This window comes from Mus pahari, chromosome 10 (assembly GCF_900095145.1).
Source record: "Mus pahari chromosome 10, PAHARI_EIJ_v1.1, whole genome shotgun sequence".
Lineage (NCBI taxonomy): Eukaryota > Metazoa > Chordata > Mammalia > Rodentia > Muridae > Mus > Mus pahari.
Genome location: NC_034599.1, coordinates 31,974,420 through 31,993,364, shown reverse-complemented (window position 1 = coordinate 31,993,364; position 18,945 = coordinate 31,974,420). Strand labels below are relative to the sequence as shown.

Sequence of the window (18,945 nt, the reverse complement as noted above, 5' to 3'; positions counted from 1 at the left end):
TCTTTAGGATTCTGAGGATCAGACCAGATGAACTAGTCCCTCTTCATCCTTAACCTTGAAGGGATTGGTCTCAAATGGTGATGTCTTCTGATTGGCAAATTCAGTACACACACCTCTTACCTCTCCGGCTGAATGTGGTCTAGCACTACAGCAAGCCCCTGGACAAGGGTCTGATATAAAAAACTTCTATCTCTTTAGTGCCCTAACCTACCCCATTTTCAAGCTTGCCCAGATTTTGTCTTTGGTGGATGCACCAGGACCCAGTTCAGCACCCACAGATGACACTGGCATATCAGCTCCCAGGGCTCTAAGTCCTGTGGGACTGTTCACCATTTAGTTCATCCCACCTTGAGCTTTCTGGTCCTGGACAGAGGACTTCGAAGCACTAAAGGCCCCAGAATCTGAGTTCCTTGGGCAGGAGACTGGATTGTAAGGACAAATTGGCTGGTGGAGCCATGTTCCGCTACTCTTGACCTGCTTTCGGTTTGGAATCTGCCACAGCTTCACCTTCCACCCTGGAATTGAGTAACCTATAGGGCTCTGAGCTGTCTTCCTGTGCAGGTGTCCCCTTAAGGATCAGAAGCAGCCACTGCACGATTACCATCACATAGCCTAAGAGCAATCCAAACCCCATCACTTACTTGTCCGCAGAACCTACAAGATGGAAAAGGCACGATCTCTTGCTTCACATTCAACATCATTTCCAGTCTAGAAAAAGTATGTGCAGGAGAGGGGCAAAAGCAAAGATGGTTGGCTGCAACATCTCCAAGGCTAAAATAACCCCTGTTCGAGACAGAACTGGGGCTTTGGGATTCCTGTTGCACACCCCACCCCACCTCTCCCCACCCCGGAGGATAACCAGCAATCTGGTTCCAGCAATTTCACACAATTTGGCATTCACCCGGTCTGTGGCACGTTGCTTCCTTTGTTCTAGACTTTTAGTCTCTTCAAAACTGTCAAACAACTTCCTAAAACATGTCAGAGTGGAGTGTGCACTATGCTAATAGGTGTGTGCTGCCTGGATTTTCGGAGTCTCCTCCAATTTTACTCAGTTCTGAGCACCCGGCAGGATTTCCCGACCGGGCGGCGGAACATCTGGAGCAGGACTCCAGGTCAAATTGGATCGCTATATCCCTGTGGGTTCCTAGTGGAAAACCACAGGATTAGGTGGACTCAGATGCGCACGTGGTGCGGGAGGTGATCCAGCTGTGGAATTCTCTTCTTCCCCTCCACCCCCACTCCCAAGTATCCTAGCATCTTGAGCTCACGTACCAGGACCCAGAATTTGAAAGGCACTGGAAGCTGGGACATTGAGAGCTCAACAGCGTCTGCTCTCCCAATGCCTCAGTTTCCCCGACGTCCAAGAAAGGAAATAATTCCTGCTAAAATTTTAGAAAGAAGGGCAGAGTCTGACAGAGGCTCAATCCGCGTCTTGGGTGCTCCGAGAGAGAGGAAAACTCTCCCGCCAGGTTCAGAGCAACATTTGATGAAAGGAGTGTGGGGCGGAGACTCTAACTTGCGCGCGGCCCTGCTAGTGGCCATTCTGGTGGAGGTGGGGGTATGGAGGGAGGCGGATTAAGCCCTTAATTACGGCGTGATCCGAGTGGCACCTGCTTTCCGCCCGCCCAGCTCCCTGGGGACTCTGGCACTGGGGGGGTGGAGAGAAGAACCAGAGAAGGAGGACAGCCCGTGCAGAGGCACGGCCGGTACCCAGGCACGCCTGCAGGACAGCGGCATCGTGGCTGCTGCAGCGCGCAAAGGCTGTGGAGGGGCTTACGGCTCCCGGCCCGCGGGTCCCAGACCCAGGGGCTGGGCTCCGAGGCCCCTGCCCAAGACCCAGGCGGGCTACGCTATGCTGCGCTACCTGCTTAAAACACTCCTACAGATGAACTTGTTCGCGGACTCCCTGGCCGGGGACATCTCCAACTCCAGCGAGCTACTCTTCGGCTTCAACTCCTCGCTGGCAGCCCTCAACCCAAGTCTGCTTCCTCCTGGAGACCCCTCTCTCAATGGTGAGACTGTTCGATGGGGACTTTAGATTTGGGGATCGGGATGAGAGGGTTGCTTGGAAGGGAAGACCGAAGGCCTCCTTCCCTTCCAGGACCCAGGAGCGCCTGTCAGGGCCCTCCTGGGAAGTGGGGTCCCAAAGGAGTATCTGAGTTGGTGTATTTGCTGTGGTGGAGGGCTGCTGAGTCCCTTTCTCCTCACCTCTTCTACCACACCCACCCCAGGTGGGAGAACCTTAACGGGCAAATTCCAAGCTAAGAAGGAAGGTCAGAAGAGGGCACGCTGTCGCCAGTTGGCAAATGCTAAACTGGGCATTAGGTGACTCACCCAAGTAGTAGATGTCACTTCCAGGACCTAAAGTTTTCAAAAACATCACTCAGAGCAAGGGTGGGAAAGTCCCCAACTTTGTAGTTATTTTTATGCGGAGGGTCAAAGTCAGCGATCTTCTCAAGAAAACTAAGTTTGTATCCCCAGTGAGACTCACAGCTGACCCAGCCTGGCAGAGAGGTGGCGAGGTCGTTACCGCTAATTACAGTGATTAATAAATAACTTGAGACAGCGCTGCCCCCCTGAGCGCTGCAGGCATTCTGGAGAGAGGCCCGATCGCGCTCCCTGCTGGCTAAGTCGGGAACTCTCCCTCTGGGAAGCCTCTGTCCCACTTAGGCTAGAGCCCAGACTCTGGCCATGGTCCACCTTTGCGGGGCTCTAAAAGATGGGGGATTCTCTCTCTCTCTCTCTCTCTCTCTCTCTCTCTCTCTCTCTCTCTCTCTCTCTCTCTCGTACTCAGGTGCAAGGGAGGAGCCCCAGAGCCCTATTTGCATGACCATTAGCTATTCATTAGGCTGCTGTCAAAGCATCTCTGGAGACCAGGAATGACGGGGAAGAAATTCCAGGGAAAAGAGAGCCCTCGGCGGTGTCTGCAGGAATTAGAGGGAAAGGGTGGACCAGAAGGGTGTTGTGTGGAAGGAGTTTGAAGAGGACTGGGGTTCTCCAGTCTTGTCACCTTTGAGGAGTCCCAAGAGACCAAACCGTTATTTTCTCGGATATTTGACTCACCTAGAGCTTTATACCAGACATCTATCTTTTCATTTAAGCTTGAAGACCCAGGGAAGGAAGATGGTTGCTGGTTGCTACACACTGCCACTAGGGGAAAAAAAATAACACAGCTGTGGAGAGTAAAGAATACAGCAGTGGTCACAAAAGCAGCATAGAGCAATATCTTGGCAGCAGGGAACTTAAGTGTATTTTCATCACATATGAGAGGTTTTTGAAGTGGAGATGGGATGGGTTTAGAAATACTAGAGCCTAGAGTCTCATTCAGGTAGAGACTGTAGGAGCCATATTAAAGTTCTGGGGAAGAAAGGATATTTGTAATGGTAAACTGCCATAGCCACTGATGTGCTTTGCTTCTTTTGGGGGGTTTTGAACTTTCGCATTGCAGATAAAGAAGTGAAATGTAGAGACTTGAACCTTTTTGGTTTTTGAGACCTAGACTAGCTATGTAACGTAGAAGCCTCTGAGCTCCTGATCCAAATGCCTCCACACCCAGAGCAGTGGGGCTTACAGGCATGGGCCACCAACGGGCTGCAGTTAAATAAGATGTCCAACTTACTAACTCTGGGAAGTGTCAAATCTGAGATTCTAACTCAGCATTTCAAAGGCAAAGCCAGGGCTCTAGCCACTCCAGGGGCCTCTCTCGGTGGAGTTTTTCCAAATCAGGATTGGGATGGAACGGAGGAAAGAGATGCGTGAGCAGCAGAGATTCCTTCCATCTGGAAGGGAAAAGACTGAGAAATTTATTCTCTTCCATATGTGGGAGAGAAACTGATTTTACTTCGAGCAATCAAATCAACTCTACGAGGGTGGAGCCTGCACCCGCCACGCCCCAGCATTCTCTATACCAGAACTCTTAAAAGGAAGGGCAAGAAGCGAAACCTAATCCCCCCACTAGGCTTAGAACCAAGAGGTCTCTGAGGATATTGGAACAGGGTAGGCGGGGTGGGGGCGAGAGAGAGCCGCAGAACAGATGCGCCCAGGAGTCCCTGGTTATTTAAGGACACCAGATTGTGCAAGGCTTCAGCGCCGCCTACTGGCTGAAGCGAATAGGTCTGACTGACAGCTCAGTATTTAACTATCCTGCATAGGCAAGAATGAGGATACAATGGGGCATGGGAACATTTGTGGGTGAAGATGACACCTGGATCCCAAACCTGAGGTAGGAGATAAACCAACTTCAGGATGGAGGTCTGTAGGACAAGAGAAAGATAGGGGCAGAATGTACAGAGAAATGGTTTCAAGAGAGCTAAGAAGGAAGGGAATTTCTTGATTTTTAAAACTGTACCTTACAGGAAAAGCAGTGCCACTCAAATTTCCACTTCCACCATGTTTAATTTCTGTGACGTCACAGGATCCCTGGAAATAGAGGGGGAAAACCCGTGATTACCTGGGACTTCATAACATTCAAATTAAGAATCTTTCTAGTCTGTTGTTGTTGTTGTTATTGTTGTTTTTGGTTTTTTGAGACAGGGTTTCTCTGTATAGTCCTGACTGTCCTGGAACTCACTTTGTAGACCAGGTTGGCCTCGAACTCAGAAATCCGCCTGCCTCTGCCTCCCAAGTGCTGGGATTAAAGGCGTGTGCCACCACGCCCGGTAGAATCTTTCTAGTCTTAGCCCTAGCCCTTAACACCTTTTCTTAAACGAAGGATCCAGGACAATTCATTTTGTCCATTTCATCTGTGGGAGCAGAGATCATCAGAGGTGAATAATCTAGTATCTGCTACAGTACGATATGCATGGTTGGTTGCTCACTGAACAAGAATTATATGCGATCCAGTGTGTGTGAATGCAGATCAACTTGCTAGGGTACAGGTTTCTCACCAAAGCATGCTCAGCCATCACTCACTAGTCAAGAAATGAGGCCTGGATCTCAAGGAGACCCAGAAAGCCCTTCCTAGGAGTTTGTGCCCTCATCCCTCTATAGATCTGCCTATCTGAGGGCGTTTCCATTCCAGGCTAAGACATTACCAGAGCCTACAGAGCTGGAGGACAGGTGGGGCTATGCAGATGGCTCTCTAGCAAAGGAAGCATGGGAGATGAGCGAGGCAGAGGGTTCTCTTACACTTCAGAGCAAACCTTGGTCTTCCCCCAGTTGCTGGGTACTTGGAGTTACCTTCTTCTCCAGGGTCAAGAGTTGGACCAGAGGATGCCATGCCACGCATCGTGGAGCAGCCGCCAGATCTGCTGGTTTCCAGGGGCGAGCCGGCTACTCTGCCCTGTCGTGCTGAAGGCCGGCCTCGACCCAACATCGAGTGGTACAAAAATGGGGCGCGCGTGGCGACTGCACGGGAGGATCCGCGTGCTCACCGTCTGCTGCTGCCCAGCGGCGCCCTCTTCTTTCCCCGCATTGTGCACGGGCGTCGCTCTCGGCCTGACGAGGGTGTCTACACCTGTGTGGCTCGCAACTACCTGGGAGCAGCGGCTAGCAGAAACGCCTCTCTGGAAGTAGCTGGTGAGAGAGTTGTCAGTTGATGCTTCTAGAACCTGGGACACAGAATGTTGGCCTGGGGGCGGGGTGGAGTGGGGTCAGCCCAGTGAACGACTTTTTTGGGACAGAGACCTTTGGTCTCTAACACTGAACCTTGACCATGGGGGAGGAAGTAGATTTGACTTGGTATTTCAGGAAACCGGGTCAGTTGTGACCCCCTCTCTGACACTCAGCTCTTGTTAACATCATTCTACCTTGTTTATTTTTCTGACCTTTCTCCCCATGGCCCCTTCTCTATTCTCAGTCCTCCGTGATGATTTCCGGCAATCGCCTGGGAACGTGGTGGTAGCGGTGGGGGAGCCAGCAGTAATGGAATGTGTACCCCCTAAGGGTCACCCAGAGCCTTTGGTGACCTGGAAGAAGGGCAATACAAAGCTTAAGGAAGAGGAGGGAAGGATCACAGTGAGTGTGTGTGTGTGTGTGTGTGTGTGTACACATTCACATACATGTAGGCAATAAGTCTAGGACATGCCTCAAAGGAGGAAGTCTTGAGTCTAAGACAGTGCTTCTCAGCCTCTGGGCTGTAACCCCTTTGGGGGCTGCATATCAAATACTCTGCATATCAAATATTTACATTACAATTCATAACAGTCACAAAATTACAGTTATAAAGTAGCAACAAAAACATTATGGTTGGGGGTCACCACAACATAAGAAACTGTATGCGGGCTGGTGAGATGGCTCAGTGGGTAAGAGCACTGACTGGTCTTCTGAAGGTCCTGAGTTCAAATCCCAGCAACCACATGGTGGCTCACAACCACCCATAATGAGATCTGATGCCCTCTTCTGGTGCGTCTGAAGACAGCTACAGTGTACTTATGTATAATAATAAATAAATCTTTTAAAAAAAAAAAGAAAGAAAGAAACAAAAAAGAAACTGTATGCATTAAGGGGTTGCAACATCAGGAATGTTGAGAACCACTAGTCTTAAGGGTCTTGAGACTTATGAATAATGTCTTGGTAATGTACAGAAGACGATCTGAGATTAAGCTACTAAGTAAAGAACTAAGGTTTTTTTTTTTTTTTTTTAAGTGGAAAGTGCTGGGTATGTAGCTGCATACCTATAATCCCAGCACTTGGGTGGCAGAGGCAGGCAGATCCTTGAATTTCAAGCCAGTCTGGTCTACAAAATAAGTCCTAGGGCACCCCTCCCCTAAAAAAAAGTCAAGAGAGAACACCATGATGCTCCAAAGCCCCCATATCTGACACATAAATCAACTTCACTACTGTTCTTCATTAGCTTACTATAAGGAACCAAGTAAAATTTATACACATATGTACAAGCACACACGCTCACAAACATTTTGATGGCTGTAAAGGACCAATGTTACCATTGTTATTCTCCAGATCCGTGGAGGAAAGCTGATGATGTCACACACGTTCAAGAGTGACGCTGGCATGTATATGTGTGTAGCCTCCAACATGGCTGGAGAACGAGAGAGTGGGGCAGCTGAACTTGTGGTACTGGGTAGGCGCTGGGCATTTTGGAGTTATGGGAGTGTGCAGCCCAGTGAGCAAGTAGCTGTGCAGAACCCCTGACAGTTCAATGGCTCCTACTCTGTAGAGCGTCCCTCATTTCTGCGTAGACCAATAAACCAGGTTGTCCTGGCTGATGCCCCTGTGAATTTCCTGTGTGAGGTGCAGGGAGATCCCCAGCCCAATCTACGCTGGCGCAAGGATGACGGGGAGCTGCCCACTGGCAGGTGAGAGGCCCCTTCCTTTTGACAACAGAGGGATCCAGGAACCCCAGGCCCTACCTGGCTATGGCATAGAGAAATTTATTTCCCAGAACTAGTGGTCCCTGGCTAAACTTACTTCATATAGTGGGTGCCATCTTCTTCTGTACTATTTGAACTACACCTTGCCTATCTTGACCCTGGTGTTTGTTCTGGGGGCGAGAGACGGGGTTTGTAGCTGTGGCCAACCCAGCTTGGTGTGGGGAGTGGAGCAGGTATGAGATTCGGAGTGACCACAGCCTTTGGATCGAACAAGTGAGCTCTGAAGACGAGGGGACGTACACCTGTGTGGCAGAGAACAGTGTGGGCCGTGTAGAGGCATCTGGCTCCCTCAGTGTTCACGGTGAGGGCTCTTCCTGGGTCAGCTTGCAGGGGTGATATGAAGGGATGGTGTTGGAGGAGAATGGGGGAGGGAGGATAGAACAGGAGGTATGGGTAGATCACCTGAGATACTTCTGGAGAGAGAAATGATAAGACCAAAGAGATCTGAGCAAGAGATGGACACCTGCTCTATTAATCCAGCTTTGGGCTTCCCTACCATTGAATCTGGCTCCTTTTTCTGTCTCTCCCCTTCCCAGTTCCACCACAATTTGTGACTAAGCCCCAGGACCAGACAGTAGCTCCTGGAGGAAATGTGTCATTCCAATGTGAGACCAAAGGAAACCCTCCACCAGCCATCTTCTGGCAGAAGGAAGGGAGTCAAGTAGGTACCTCATTCCGAAGCTCTGACCGGTTTTCCTTCTGGATCTTTCTCTCCCTCCACTTTTTGTAAACTTCTCTCTCAGTTTCCTGTCCCAGAAACTCTTGCAGGTTGAGACTGGCAAATAAAACGATGAAGATAAAAAGGCCCGGAGCATTTGGGCACTTGGACAATTCAATGATAATGCAGCAAGTTGTTAGGTGGTGCAGAGCAATTCGGAGTGGCAAGTTCTGAGAGCATCTTTATGTGTTGACCAGTGCTGTCTTGAAAGTAGAAATCTAGCTAAGTTTTTCTTCCCCCAAACTATCTGGACCTTGGCTTCTGGACCTGGAAACCAAGTATTGAAGGAATTAAAGTTTCTTAGGGTAGATGACTTGTTCTATTGATCACTCAATCCACCAGAGGTACTCACAGTCATCTCCTTTCCACCTAGTGAACAAATCCACACCACACTACCCAAAAGAATGGAAGTTACAACCTAAGTGATTTTCTCTACAGAAAGAGTGGGCGCTGAGCTACAGGGTCACTACAGTAAATCGGGTTATCTCCACACTTTAGGGAAACTACAAGATTTTTGTCCCAAACCCATGGTCACAATTTCCCAATGTCTCCAGTTCTTGTGACACACACACACACACACATATATATATATATATATATATATATATATGTGTGTGTGTGTGTGTGTGTGTGTGTGTGTGTGATTTATTTATTTATTTATTTATTTATTTATTTATTATAAGTACACAGTAGCTGTCTTCAGACACACCAAAAGAGGGCACCAGATCTCATTACAGATGGTTGTGAGCCACCATGTGGTTGCTGGGATTTGAACTCAGGACCTCCGGAAGAGCAGTCAGTGCACTTAACCACTGAGCCATTTGTCCAGCCCCCGTGCCTGTTATATTTTCATTAGGTCCCCATGGGGATGAAAATGGTGTTGGTAGGAGGGAGTAAGAGGTGGTCAGTCAGGGCCTTAGCTGGCCTGTTGTCCAGAGACCCAAACCTGTTTTCCTTCTTTCCCACATCTCTTTCTAAAGTAAAATGCTAAGCCAGAAAATATTTAACATTAATCACAGTGCTTTATAAAGCATGCACATGATTCCTTCATACTGAGTTTGACCCCTAAGCTTTTAGAGCCAAGTTTGGAGAAATTGGGGCTCATAAAGAAAGATATACTTGCCCAGAGGTCTCATTTTAGTTGTTGCTGGTTAGTTGGTTCTTTTTTTTTTTTTTTTTTTTTTTTTTTTTTTTTTTTTTTTTTAGATTTATTTATGTTCATTGGTATTTTGTTTGAATGTATGTTTGTGTGAGGGTGTCAGATCTACCAGAACTGGAGTTACAGACAGTTGTGAGCTGCTAAGTGGATGCTGGGAACTGAACCAGGGCCTCTAGAAAAGCAGCCAGTGCTCTTAACTCTTGAGCCATCTCTCCAGACCCCAGGTGGTTCATCTTCTGAGCTAAGGCTGGTCTCTTAACTTGTGATCCTCCTGTCTTATCTCAGAGCTTAGTTTCTTAGAGTTTCTCAACCAATAAAGTCACAGAACTGGGGCATGGACCCCAAGAGCTTCGAATAAATGTCTGTCCTTTTTGTCAGTTGGCCTAACTAATTTGGCCAACTGGGTCATGTCAATGGTTGGAGGCAGAGTGCAAACTAAAATCTTAGAGTTTCTCTCAGCGGGTGTAGGGTTCTCTTCATCCTGCCCATTCCCCATCTTGTTTCCTTGCTCCATCCTAGGTCCTGCTTTTCCCTAGTCAGTCACTCCAGCCCATGGGACGCCTCTTAGTCTCTCCAAGAGGCCAGCTCAACATCACTGAAGTAAAGATCGGGGATGGTGGCTACTATGTATGCCAGGCCGTCAGTGTGGCTGGTAGCATCCTAGCAAAGGCCCTGTTAGAGATAAAAGGAGGTATGTGTTCACGGAGAGTGGGTTGGACCCAGGATCTTCAAAGACATTGTTTAAAGAGGTCTTTTTCCCTTGGATGCTGTTCAACGTGTCTAAAAGGGAAATGGCATTTTTCTGAGGGACATTCTTGATGTTTGGAAACTGGCAGCAAAATAGCCCCAGGCAGAGACTAGCAATGGTTGTCAAAGTCTTCTTGGTTGACAAGGAGGGAGGAATGGGATGATGAAACAAATAAGGCAAAAGGACAAAGGTTTCCTGACCCAAGTTCTCCCTCTCTCAGCCTCCATAGATGGGCTACCTCCCATCATTCTCCAGGGACCAGCCAATCAGAGCCTGGTACTTGGCTCTTCTGTGTGGCTGCCATGCAGAGTGATCGGAAACCCCCAGCCCAACGTCCAGTGGAAGAAGGATGAGAGGTGGCTGCAGGGGGATGACTCACAGTTCAACTTAATGGACAATGGCACTCTACACATTGCCAGCGTACAGGTGAGTGTCATCCCTGGAATCCTTGTAACTGGAAAATAGCTATCTGGTCCACATTCCAACTCTAGTAAGTACCAACTAGGCATCTAATCCATTTCTACCTCTCTGCTCTCTCAGACTTCCTAAAGTATCCAGCATCCTCCTCATCCTTCTGTTACCTGCCTCTCCACCCCTTCACCCTACTTTGCTCCATTCCCAGTGGGCCAGCACTCTACCTTCTCCTACAGGAGATGGACATGGGTTTCTACAGCTGTGTGGCCAAGAGTTCCATAGGGGAGGCCACATGGAATAGCTGGCTTAGGAAGCGAGGTAAGTTTATCCATCAGTCTAGTCTTTGCAGTAGCTTTCTCCAGGTTTGTTTTAAGAACAGCCAATATCTTCCAAGCCTCAGGGTTAATTTTTATCTTCCAAACGCTATGTTGGTGGGGATGAGGATGAACTGGTGCACTCAGGAGGTAGATGTGAGTCTGAGATACTATACTACGCTACCTCATAACCATTGCCACTCTTGGAGCTTCACAGCTTTTCTAGGAAGGAGGCAGGTCTCACTTCCTTCGCCAGTCTCTCTATCTAACAATAATCTATCACTGCAGAAGATTGGGGAGCATCACCAGGTCCAGCAACAGAACCCAGTAACCCTCCAGGGCCTCCCTCTCAGCCAGTAGTCACAGAAGTAACCTCAAACAGCATTACCTTGACCTGGAAGCCCAATCCACAGTCTGGGGCCATGGCTACCTCCTATGTGATAGAGGCCTTCAGGTATGGAGATGATGGTCTGCGTCTGTGTGCTTGCATGTGTAGGTGTATATGTGCACATAGAGACCACAGCATAGTATCAAGTGGCCTCCCACATGGTCTGTACAAGTCTTGCTTTGAACCTGGGTCTCACTGATTGGTTAGACAGGCTGACTAGTCAGCTCTGAGGATCTGCCTGTCTCTACCCTCCTCCCCCAACAAATGCTAAGATTACAGACGCATGCCACCACACCTGGGGTTTATGTGGGTGCATGGGATGTGAACTCAGGTTCTCATGCTTGCAGGACTTTAAAGTCCTCAGCAGGCCTTTACCTACTGAACCACCTCTCCAGGCCCATGGAGACAAAGGTGAAGAGTTAAAGGGGGGAGGGTCCTCTGTCTTTAGGACCTTTGCTATTTTGGGATAATGATTCTCTAGGCCCCCTCTCCCAAGGTAAGATTCTCTAGGGAATGGATGAGACTGAGTAGACAGGTTGGGTATTCCTGGGTTGGACAGTCCTGTCATCTTTTTCCTTAGCCAAGCAGCTGGCAGCACATGGCGGACAGTGGCCGATGGGGTGCAACTGGAAACTTACACCATCAGTGGCCTGCAGCCCAACACCATCTACTTATTCCTAGTGAGAGCCGTTGGAGCCTGGGGCCTCAGTGAACCCAGTCCTGTCTCTGAGCCTGTTCAAACCCAGGGTAAGGCCAGAGGTCTTATGGGCCTGAGTATGAATGAGTGACAGCAGAGAGTAGCCCCCACCCCATCCAAACCACAGAATGGTGGCAGTTCACCGGATTTTCTTTTGATATGCCAGGTCTATAATGATGGCCCAGACTACAGCAGGAAGTCATGTTTCTCTCGCATGGAAGGCCCAAGAAAGGGAGGAAGGGAAAGTGAGGGCGTGTGATAGTCATTCATCTCAGTAACACCTTACCATTGACCCTCTTAACCTCATGCAGTACAGACTGTTAAGACTAAAAGGGACTTGGGGGAATCAAGCGCAGATAGGGGACAATGATTTGAGGCCTTTAATGACTGCAGAAGGAAAAAGAAAATTCACACTAGCCGCTCCTCTGGGTTACCTCTGTAAAAGATTCCCCTAACGTAGCTGCGCTACGCAGCAATGCATTACGGTCTGTGAGCCTGGCAGAGACAGAACATAAACATAGCCTTAGTACAAACGTTTTGCCTTTGGTGGCCCCTGCTGACTGGGTTCTTTGCTCAGCAGACAGCAGCCTCTCTAGGCCAGCGGAGGACCCGTGGAAAGGCCAGCGAGGACTAGCGGAAGTGGCCGTGCGAATGCAGGAGCCCATCGTCCTTGGGCCCAGAACTCTGCAGGTTTCCTGGACTGTGAGTGTGGCATAGGGATGCGGTTAGAGATGGCATGGCGATGGGAGCCATGAGGGCATCTGAGGAGTGAGGGGGAGTCATGGGTGAGAGGCTAGAGAAGGAAGGAGCAGAATAGGGTTTGGGCTTGGAGGTCCTGTGTGGCTGCAGCCTCCTCTGGGACTCGAACACACTCTTTTTCTATTTCCTATAGGTGGATGGTCCAGTCCAGCTGGTGCAGGGATTCCGTGTGTCTTGGAGGATTGCAGGCCTTGACCAGGGAAGTTGGACAGTGCTAGACCTACAGAGTCCACACGAGCAAAGTACTGTGCTAAGAGGACTGCCCCCAGGGGTCCAAATCCAGATCAAGGTGCAAGTTGAAGGCCAGGAGGGGCTAGGGGCTGAAAGCCCTTTTGTGACCAGGAGCATTCCTGAGGAGGGTAAGGATGTGACGCAGAGTGATATAGACTGGAGAGGAGGGAGAGGAGGGAGAGGAGGGAGATTTGAACAGCAATGTAGGAAGAAGGGAGGATGTTCTGTCATGTAAGCTGGGAGGATGAAGCTTGGGGCAGCTTGCAATGACCATCTGTGTCCTTCCTTCTTCTTACCATGCTCCACCCTGGGCTAGCCCCCAGTGGCCCCCCTCAGGGAGTGGCTGTGGCCTTGGGGGGTGATCACAATAGCAGTGTCACTGTATCCTGGGAGCCTCCATTTCCCTCCCAGCAAAATGGGGTCATCACTGAATACCAGGTACAGTGTTGGCCTGAGGATTGGGTGAGTGGGTTGGGGGAGGTGAGACAGAGGGCCAAAAGTTATGGCGGAGGGTGGAGGTAATCTTTGGGTCTGGAAGAGTCTGAGAGAGAGGGAAAGGGTTCAAAGCATTGTTTCCAGTTTCCCCTAGCCGCAACCTCAAGTTTCTCCTTGGAATCTAAATCCAGTTCCTGACCACACTTGTATCCGGGATCTCCCTAGATCTGGTGTCTGGGTAATGAAAGCCGATTCCACCTCAATCGATCTGCAGCAGGCTGGGCACGCTCTGTGACGTTCCGCGGACTGCTACCGGGCCTGCTCTATCGAACTTTGGTGGCAGCAGCTACCAGTGCTGGTGTGGGCGTGGCCAGTGCCCCACTGTTAGTGCAGCTGCGTGAGTCCGGTGATGGGCATGGGAGAGCAGAACTAGAGAACTTGGGGAGCCAAGAGTGGCAGAGCTTTAACTCCTTCACTCGGGAGGCAGAGGCGGTTGACTGAATTCGAGGCCAGCCTGGTCTACACAGAGATTACCAGGCTAGCCAAGGATACAGTGAGATCTTGTCTCAAATAAATAAATAGAATGAAGTTAGGCAATACAAATTTTAAAGTAAAAAATAACCTGGGGGAATAGTGGGGTAGTTGGGCTTACGGATCAGGAATGACGCCGTTCAAGCCCCTGGATTTCGGGTTCGTCTCCTTTCATCTTTCTGACCCCCACAGCATTCCCTCCGGCGGCGGAGCCTGGGCCTGAGGTCAGCGAGGGGCTGGCGGAACGGCTGGCTAGGGTGCTGCGGAAGCCTGCTTTCCTGGCTGGCAGCAGCGCAGCCTGCGGGGCGCTGCTACTAGGGCTCTGCGCCGCCCTCTACCGGCGCCAGAAGCAGCGCAAAGAGCTCAGTCACTATACCGGTGAGAGCCACGCCTCTAGGCACTAAGATCCTACGTGGGAGGGGCCTCGGGGAGGCGGGGCCTCAACTGAGTGGGTGGGCGGGGCCTTAGGTGGGTCCAAGGAGCGCACTGCCCATTCGGATGGGGCGCGGCGCTAAAAGTGGAGAGCAAGCTTGGAAGTGAGAGGGCGGTTCTAGAGGGGGAAGTACCCAGATTGGGCAGAGGGGTTAGATTTAACACTGGGACACGGGTTTTGCAACTCAACCTCAGTAAATAGGAAAGTACCTTTCAAGTCAGAGGGCCTGTATGACCCCTTGATGTCTAGACTGGTCGGCTCAAAGATCTATTCCTTAATAAAAGTAATCTCTGAAGTTTGGTTGCATGTAGGAATCACTTGGTAAAGCTTTAGGGAAAAAAAAAAAAAAAAAGGAGAAAATGAAGCCAGAAGGGAAACAGGAGGATCAGGAGTTCAAAGCCATCCTTGACTTATAGTGAGTTCAAGGCCAGTCTGGGCTACATGAAATCTTGTCTCAAAGCAGGGAGGGGGGAGGACAGAGACTGAAAACAGACAGAGAGACAAAGAGTTAGAGACAGAGACAAACTTGAGTCTCATTTCAAGAAATTAGTATAAACATGAGTAGATCTGGAATGAGGATTGAGGAGTAGACAAACCCACCTCATTTTCCTTCTTCTTTTTCTTCCGGGTTCCTTTTCGGAAGCCTCCTTTGCCTACACACCGGCAGGTAAGCATCTCTACTCTGTGGGGTTCAGAACCCCAATACCAGCTCTTCTCTTACCACTTTCCCCTTTATCTCCCTCAGTGTCCTTTCCACACTCAGAGGGCCTTTCTGGATCCAGTTCCAGGTAATCCTTGGGACCTTTCTAACAATAATTGCTTCTACAGAGAGAGTGTCCCTTCCACTCCAGGCCTGACTACCACCTCTCCATGTTCAGCCTCTCCCAGTCCCTGCCCCTGACCATCGTTTCTGTCCTGTGACCCTTCACCGGCCTCGTTTGGCTCCCCATTCCCAATATTCACCTGCTCCCCTCAGGCCACCCATGGGCCTTGGCCCTGCTGCCTACCCATGGCTGGCAGACTCCTGGCCCCACCCACCTCGGAGTCCCTCAGCTCAGGAGCCCCGGGGGAGCTGCTGCCCCAGCAATCCTGATCCAGATGATAGATACTACAATGGTGAGGAACTCTAACTCCCTTAAGGGGGTACACCTACCCCATCCCCCAAGACTTAGCCCTCTGCCGCCCTCACTTCTCACTCTGTCAGCTTCCTGAGGCACACTGAAGGGATCTGAGGAATCCTGGCCTTCCTGAGTTTGGTTAGAGCTTGGAGGACTGGGGGATGGACCTTGGGCTTGAGCTAAAGCACAGCTATCAGACCTTAGCCTTTGCCTTGGCTTGACATGTCAGATTTGGGGAGGGGGAGGAAGTTGATCCTATGGAATCTCCTTCTGCCTTCCATCTTCCTCTGTCCCCTATGTTTGTGTGTCTGCCTCCTCCCCTGGGCCTCCCTCTTTCTCCTCCTCAGAGGCAGGAATCTCCCTGTACTTGGCTCAGACTGCACGTGGTGCTAATGCCTCTGGTGAGGGTCCTGTCTACAGCACCATTGACCCAGTAGGGGAAGAGCTGCAGACCTTCCACGGAGGGTTCCCTCAACATTCTTCTGGGGACCCAAGCACCTGGAGCCAGTATGCTCCTCCGGAATGGAGCGAGGGGGACAGTGGTATGACCCCCCTCATTTTAGTCCCATCCACAATATCCTCCATCCTCTGGCACCTGGCCTGTGACTTCCTTCTGACACACTGACTCATCCCTGGCTCTTTTCTGCATGCTCCTGGCGTGCCCCCATCTCCTCTCCTCAGGAGCCAGGGGAGGCCAGGGGAAGCTTCTGGGAAAGCCTGTACAAATGCCATCTTTGAGCTGGCCAGAAGCCCTGCCACCGCCTCCCCCTTCCTGTGAGCTGAGCTGTCCAGAGGGGCCTGAGGAGGAGCTGAAGGGCAGGTAGGGATGCTGTCAGTGGCACATACCCCTCACGTTTAGAGAAGCCAGAGACTTCCTTGAGCAGGGAGTGGGCAGAGATGCTTCCAGAGGAAAACGTGAAGCTACTCATTCCTGCGCTTCTCATCTTCCTTCCCCACCTCAGTTCAGATCTAGAAGAGTGGTGCCCACCAGTGCCTGAGAAAAGCCACTTGGTTGGGTCAAGCTCCAGTGGTGCGTGCATGGTGGCTCCAGCCCCAAGGGACACACCCTCCCCTACTTCTTCTTATGGACAGCAGTCCACAGCCACTCTTACCCCCTCACCTCCTGATCCTCCCCAACCCCCTACTGACATCCCACATCTCCATCAGATGCCCAGGTAAGGAGGTATTGAATACCCTGAATATTATAGGCTTTCTGTATACATTTGTTCGGTGGGTGGATAGATATATAGGGGAAGAGGGTTCAGAATTCTCATGGCTGTGTTCAGATGACAGCATGCTGTGGGGAGGAAGATGGCGTCCAGCAGAGCTCTCACTCATCTTTCAGGCTCTCTCTCTATCTTTGGAGTGGCTCTGCAAACTTCCAAGGCATTGCATACAAACATGGATGTCCTCATGCTTCCCTGGTTTGAGGCCTTGTGGGGGACAAATCATGTCTTGCTTATCTAAGTATTAGGCTGAGGGTGCAGCACAGTGCCTGACGCAGAGGAAGCTCTTGCTTCTGTGGAGTGGACACATGGTGAGGCCTTATGTCATTGCAGGAGAGTGCCCCTCGGGCCAAGTTCTCCTCTCAGCGTATCCCAGCCCGCTCTGAGTAGCCATGATGGAAGGCCTGTTGGCCTGGGTGCTGGCCCCATAGTCTCCTATCATGCTAGCCCCAGTCCTGTCCCTAGCACAGCCAGCAGTGCACCAGGTGAGTCTGACGACATTCAGCTTGCTTCCACCTCACTCTCTCCCTTCAAAGCTTTATCTTCAACCTCCTTTCTCAATACCTCTCCATTGCCTCCCCATACCCCTCTCTGTCTCTGAATACTAAAGGGAGAACCCGCCAGGTAACTGGAGAGATGACTCCCCCACTCCATGGACACCGTGCTCGAATCCGGAAGAAACCCAAGGCTCTTCCCTATAGAAGGGAGCACAGTCCCGGGGGTGAGAAGAGCCCTAGGCCTGGGAGCTGGTGACAGTTAGTAGAGAGAATGGGCAGGAAACTAAGAAGAATGGAGCAGGTGACACCAAACCTTGGGTTACGCATTTGCCTCCCAGTGTCAGGGATGGGGGGGAATGAGGAGTATTAGTGTCTGGAGAAGCAGGGGACATGGCTGAAAATGAGTTTTCTTCTCAGACTTGCCCCCACCACCCTTGCCACCACCAGAGGAAGAGACAAGCTGGCCCTCGGGTCTTCGGGCAGCAGGCAGCATGTCTTCCCTAGAGCGAGAGCGCAGTGGGGAGAGGAGAGTGGCGCAGGCAGTGCCTCTAGGGGCCCAGCGTGGGCCCCACCCAGATGGTAAGGAGAGCCAGGGCAGAGGGAGGGGACTGGAGGCTTGCAGAAGTCCCAATAGTCCCCAGCTTCCGTTGGATTCATGCATCTGGTCAACATTGAAATTGTCTCTTGTCTCTTTCATTCCCTCTAAGTAAAAGTCCTCAGAGTCCCCAAGATTTCCCCCCCAGGACTGAAGCCAAGGATGAGGAAAAAGTAGGGTCTGGGTGCTCTGTCCTGTCCTCCCTTCCCTAATATCTCTGTGCTAAGGAGCATCCCAAATGTTTCTGAACCCATGTCATGTCAAGGTTATGTGTTAGGCCTTCAACCTGCCGGTGCCCACCCCTCAGTTATTACCCAGAGCTGGGAGAATATACAGGGTGCCAGTGGACAAGTGGTGACAGTCTGCTTCCTCCCGTGGGCCCAGCTGCACTTCTGGGTTGTTCTGCGGAAGAGGCCTGGCTTCCATACGGCAGACCAAGCTTCCTGAGCCATGGCCAGGGCACCAGCACCTGCTCTACCGCTGGTAGCAATTCTTCTAGGGGTTCCAACAGCTCTCGAGGTTCTCGGGGCTCTCGGGGCCCTGGACGCAGCCGGAGCCGGAGCCGAAGCCAGAGCCAGAGCCAGAGCCAGAGCCAGAGCCAGAGGCCAGGACGGAATCGCCGAGAGGTGGGAATCAAATGACATAAAGAAGCAGAGCAAAGGGCTGGGAGGACAGGCCAAAGGGAAACAGAGAAGCAGTAAAGGGCTCCAGAGATCACAAGGAGAGGGCCCAGGGAGGGTTGTAAGGGAGAAATCCTTGAGAAGGAATGACAAGGGCTGAGGGCGTAATGACACAGTCTGAGTATGCTATAGGAGGAGTAGATTAGAAAAAAGGGATGATTCCTTCCTATGCATGGCCTGTGACAAAATAGCAGATCCCCACCCCTGCATTACACACATTCTTTTCTCCTTAGGAACCAAGATGACCCTTCACGAGGCAATGAGCTTATTGAAGGCTCCACAGTGCAAGAATGTGAACCCCTTCCCTGGTCAACAGATGTGGGCCAAGAAGAGCAAGGATGGGCAGACTTTCCTCCCAGCAATGATGCTTGTGACTCCCTGAAGCACACTGTCTGCAACAGCTTCAGTTGTCTTGGGAATCAGAGAACTAGCTCTTTGCTTTCCACCTCTTTCTGACTGAGACATGTTTGTACAAAAGGAAAAAGCCTCCGATCTGAGTCCTGGCCCCTGCTTGTTTTGTGCAGTGTTGTAAGTAGAGCAGGCTATGAAGGTCTGTAGTCTCAATACACACTGGTAGCTTCTGCATGTTCTTGAATTTCTGTTAAAATCACAAGATAAGAACAGACAAGTGATACTGGCCTGGACTGTCACAGAGGAACTGAAACCACTGT

The 18,945-nt window shown here is 50.7% G+C and overlaps 1 protein-coding gene across 3 annotated transcripts; it reads left to right on the top strand.

The window, feature by feature from the left end:
- Window positions 1–1,613: 1,613 nt before the first annotated feature.
- Robo3 (roundabout guidance receptor 3) lies at window positions 1,614–18,856 on the top strand. 3 transcript variants are annotated; one of them, XM_021207194.2, is made up of 28 exons: window positions 1,614–2,012; window positions 5,191–5,517; window positions 5,798–5,955; window positions 6,901–7,021; window positions 7,118–7,256; window positions 7,505–7,632; window positions 7,868–7,992; window positions 9,728–9,899; window positions 10,177–10,382; window positions 10,607–10,688; window positions 10,973–11,138; window positions 11,653–11,819; window positions 12,350–12,471; window positions 12,662–12,887; window positions 13,076–13,197; window positions 13,420–13,591; window positions 13,918–14,103; window positions 14,802–14,825; window positions 14,904–14,946; window positions 15,135–15,274; window positions 15,624–15,818; window positions 15,958–16,096; window positions 16,239–16,451; window positions 16,836–16,987; window positions 17,113–17,223; window positions 17,417–17,578; window positions 17,979–18,220; window positions 18,508–18,856. In XM_021207194.2, the coding sequence occupies exons 1-28, from the start codon at window positions 1,853–1,855 to the stop codon at window positions 18,517–18,519; spliced, it is 4,212 nt and encodes a 1,403-aa protein (XP_021062853.1). In that variant the 5' UTR covers window positions 1,614–1,852; the 3' UTR covers window positions 18,520–18,856. The 3 variants fall into 3 exon arrangements, with proteins under 3 accessions (XP_021062853.1, XP_029399426.1, XP_029399425.1); XM_029543566.1 differs by having other exon boundaries at window positions 10,976–11,138; window positions 12,347–12,471; window positions 18,508–18,823; XM_029543565.1 differs by having other exon boundaries at window positions 12,347–12,471; window positions 18,508–18,823.
- The last annotated feature ends 89 nt before the right edge of the window (window positions 18,857–18,945 follow it).

Coding starts and splice junctions, on each gene's coding strand:
- Robo3 (XM_029543565.1), top strand. CDS start 1,853: ATGCTGCGCTACCTGCTTAAAACACTCCTACAGATGAACTTGTTCGCG. Junction 15,819..15,957: donor ATGGAGCGAGGGGGACAGTG/GTATGACCCCCC, acceptor TCCTCTCCTCAG/GAGCCAGGGGAGGCCAGGGG. Junction 16,452..16,835: donor CATCTCCATCAGATGCCCAG/GTAAGGAGGTAT, acceptor ATGTCATTGCAG/GAGAGTGCCCCTCGGGCCAA.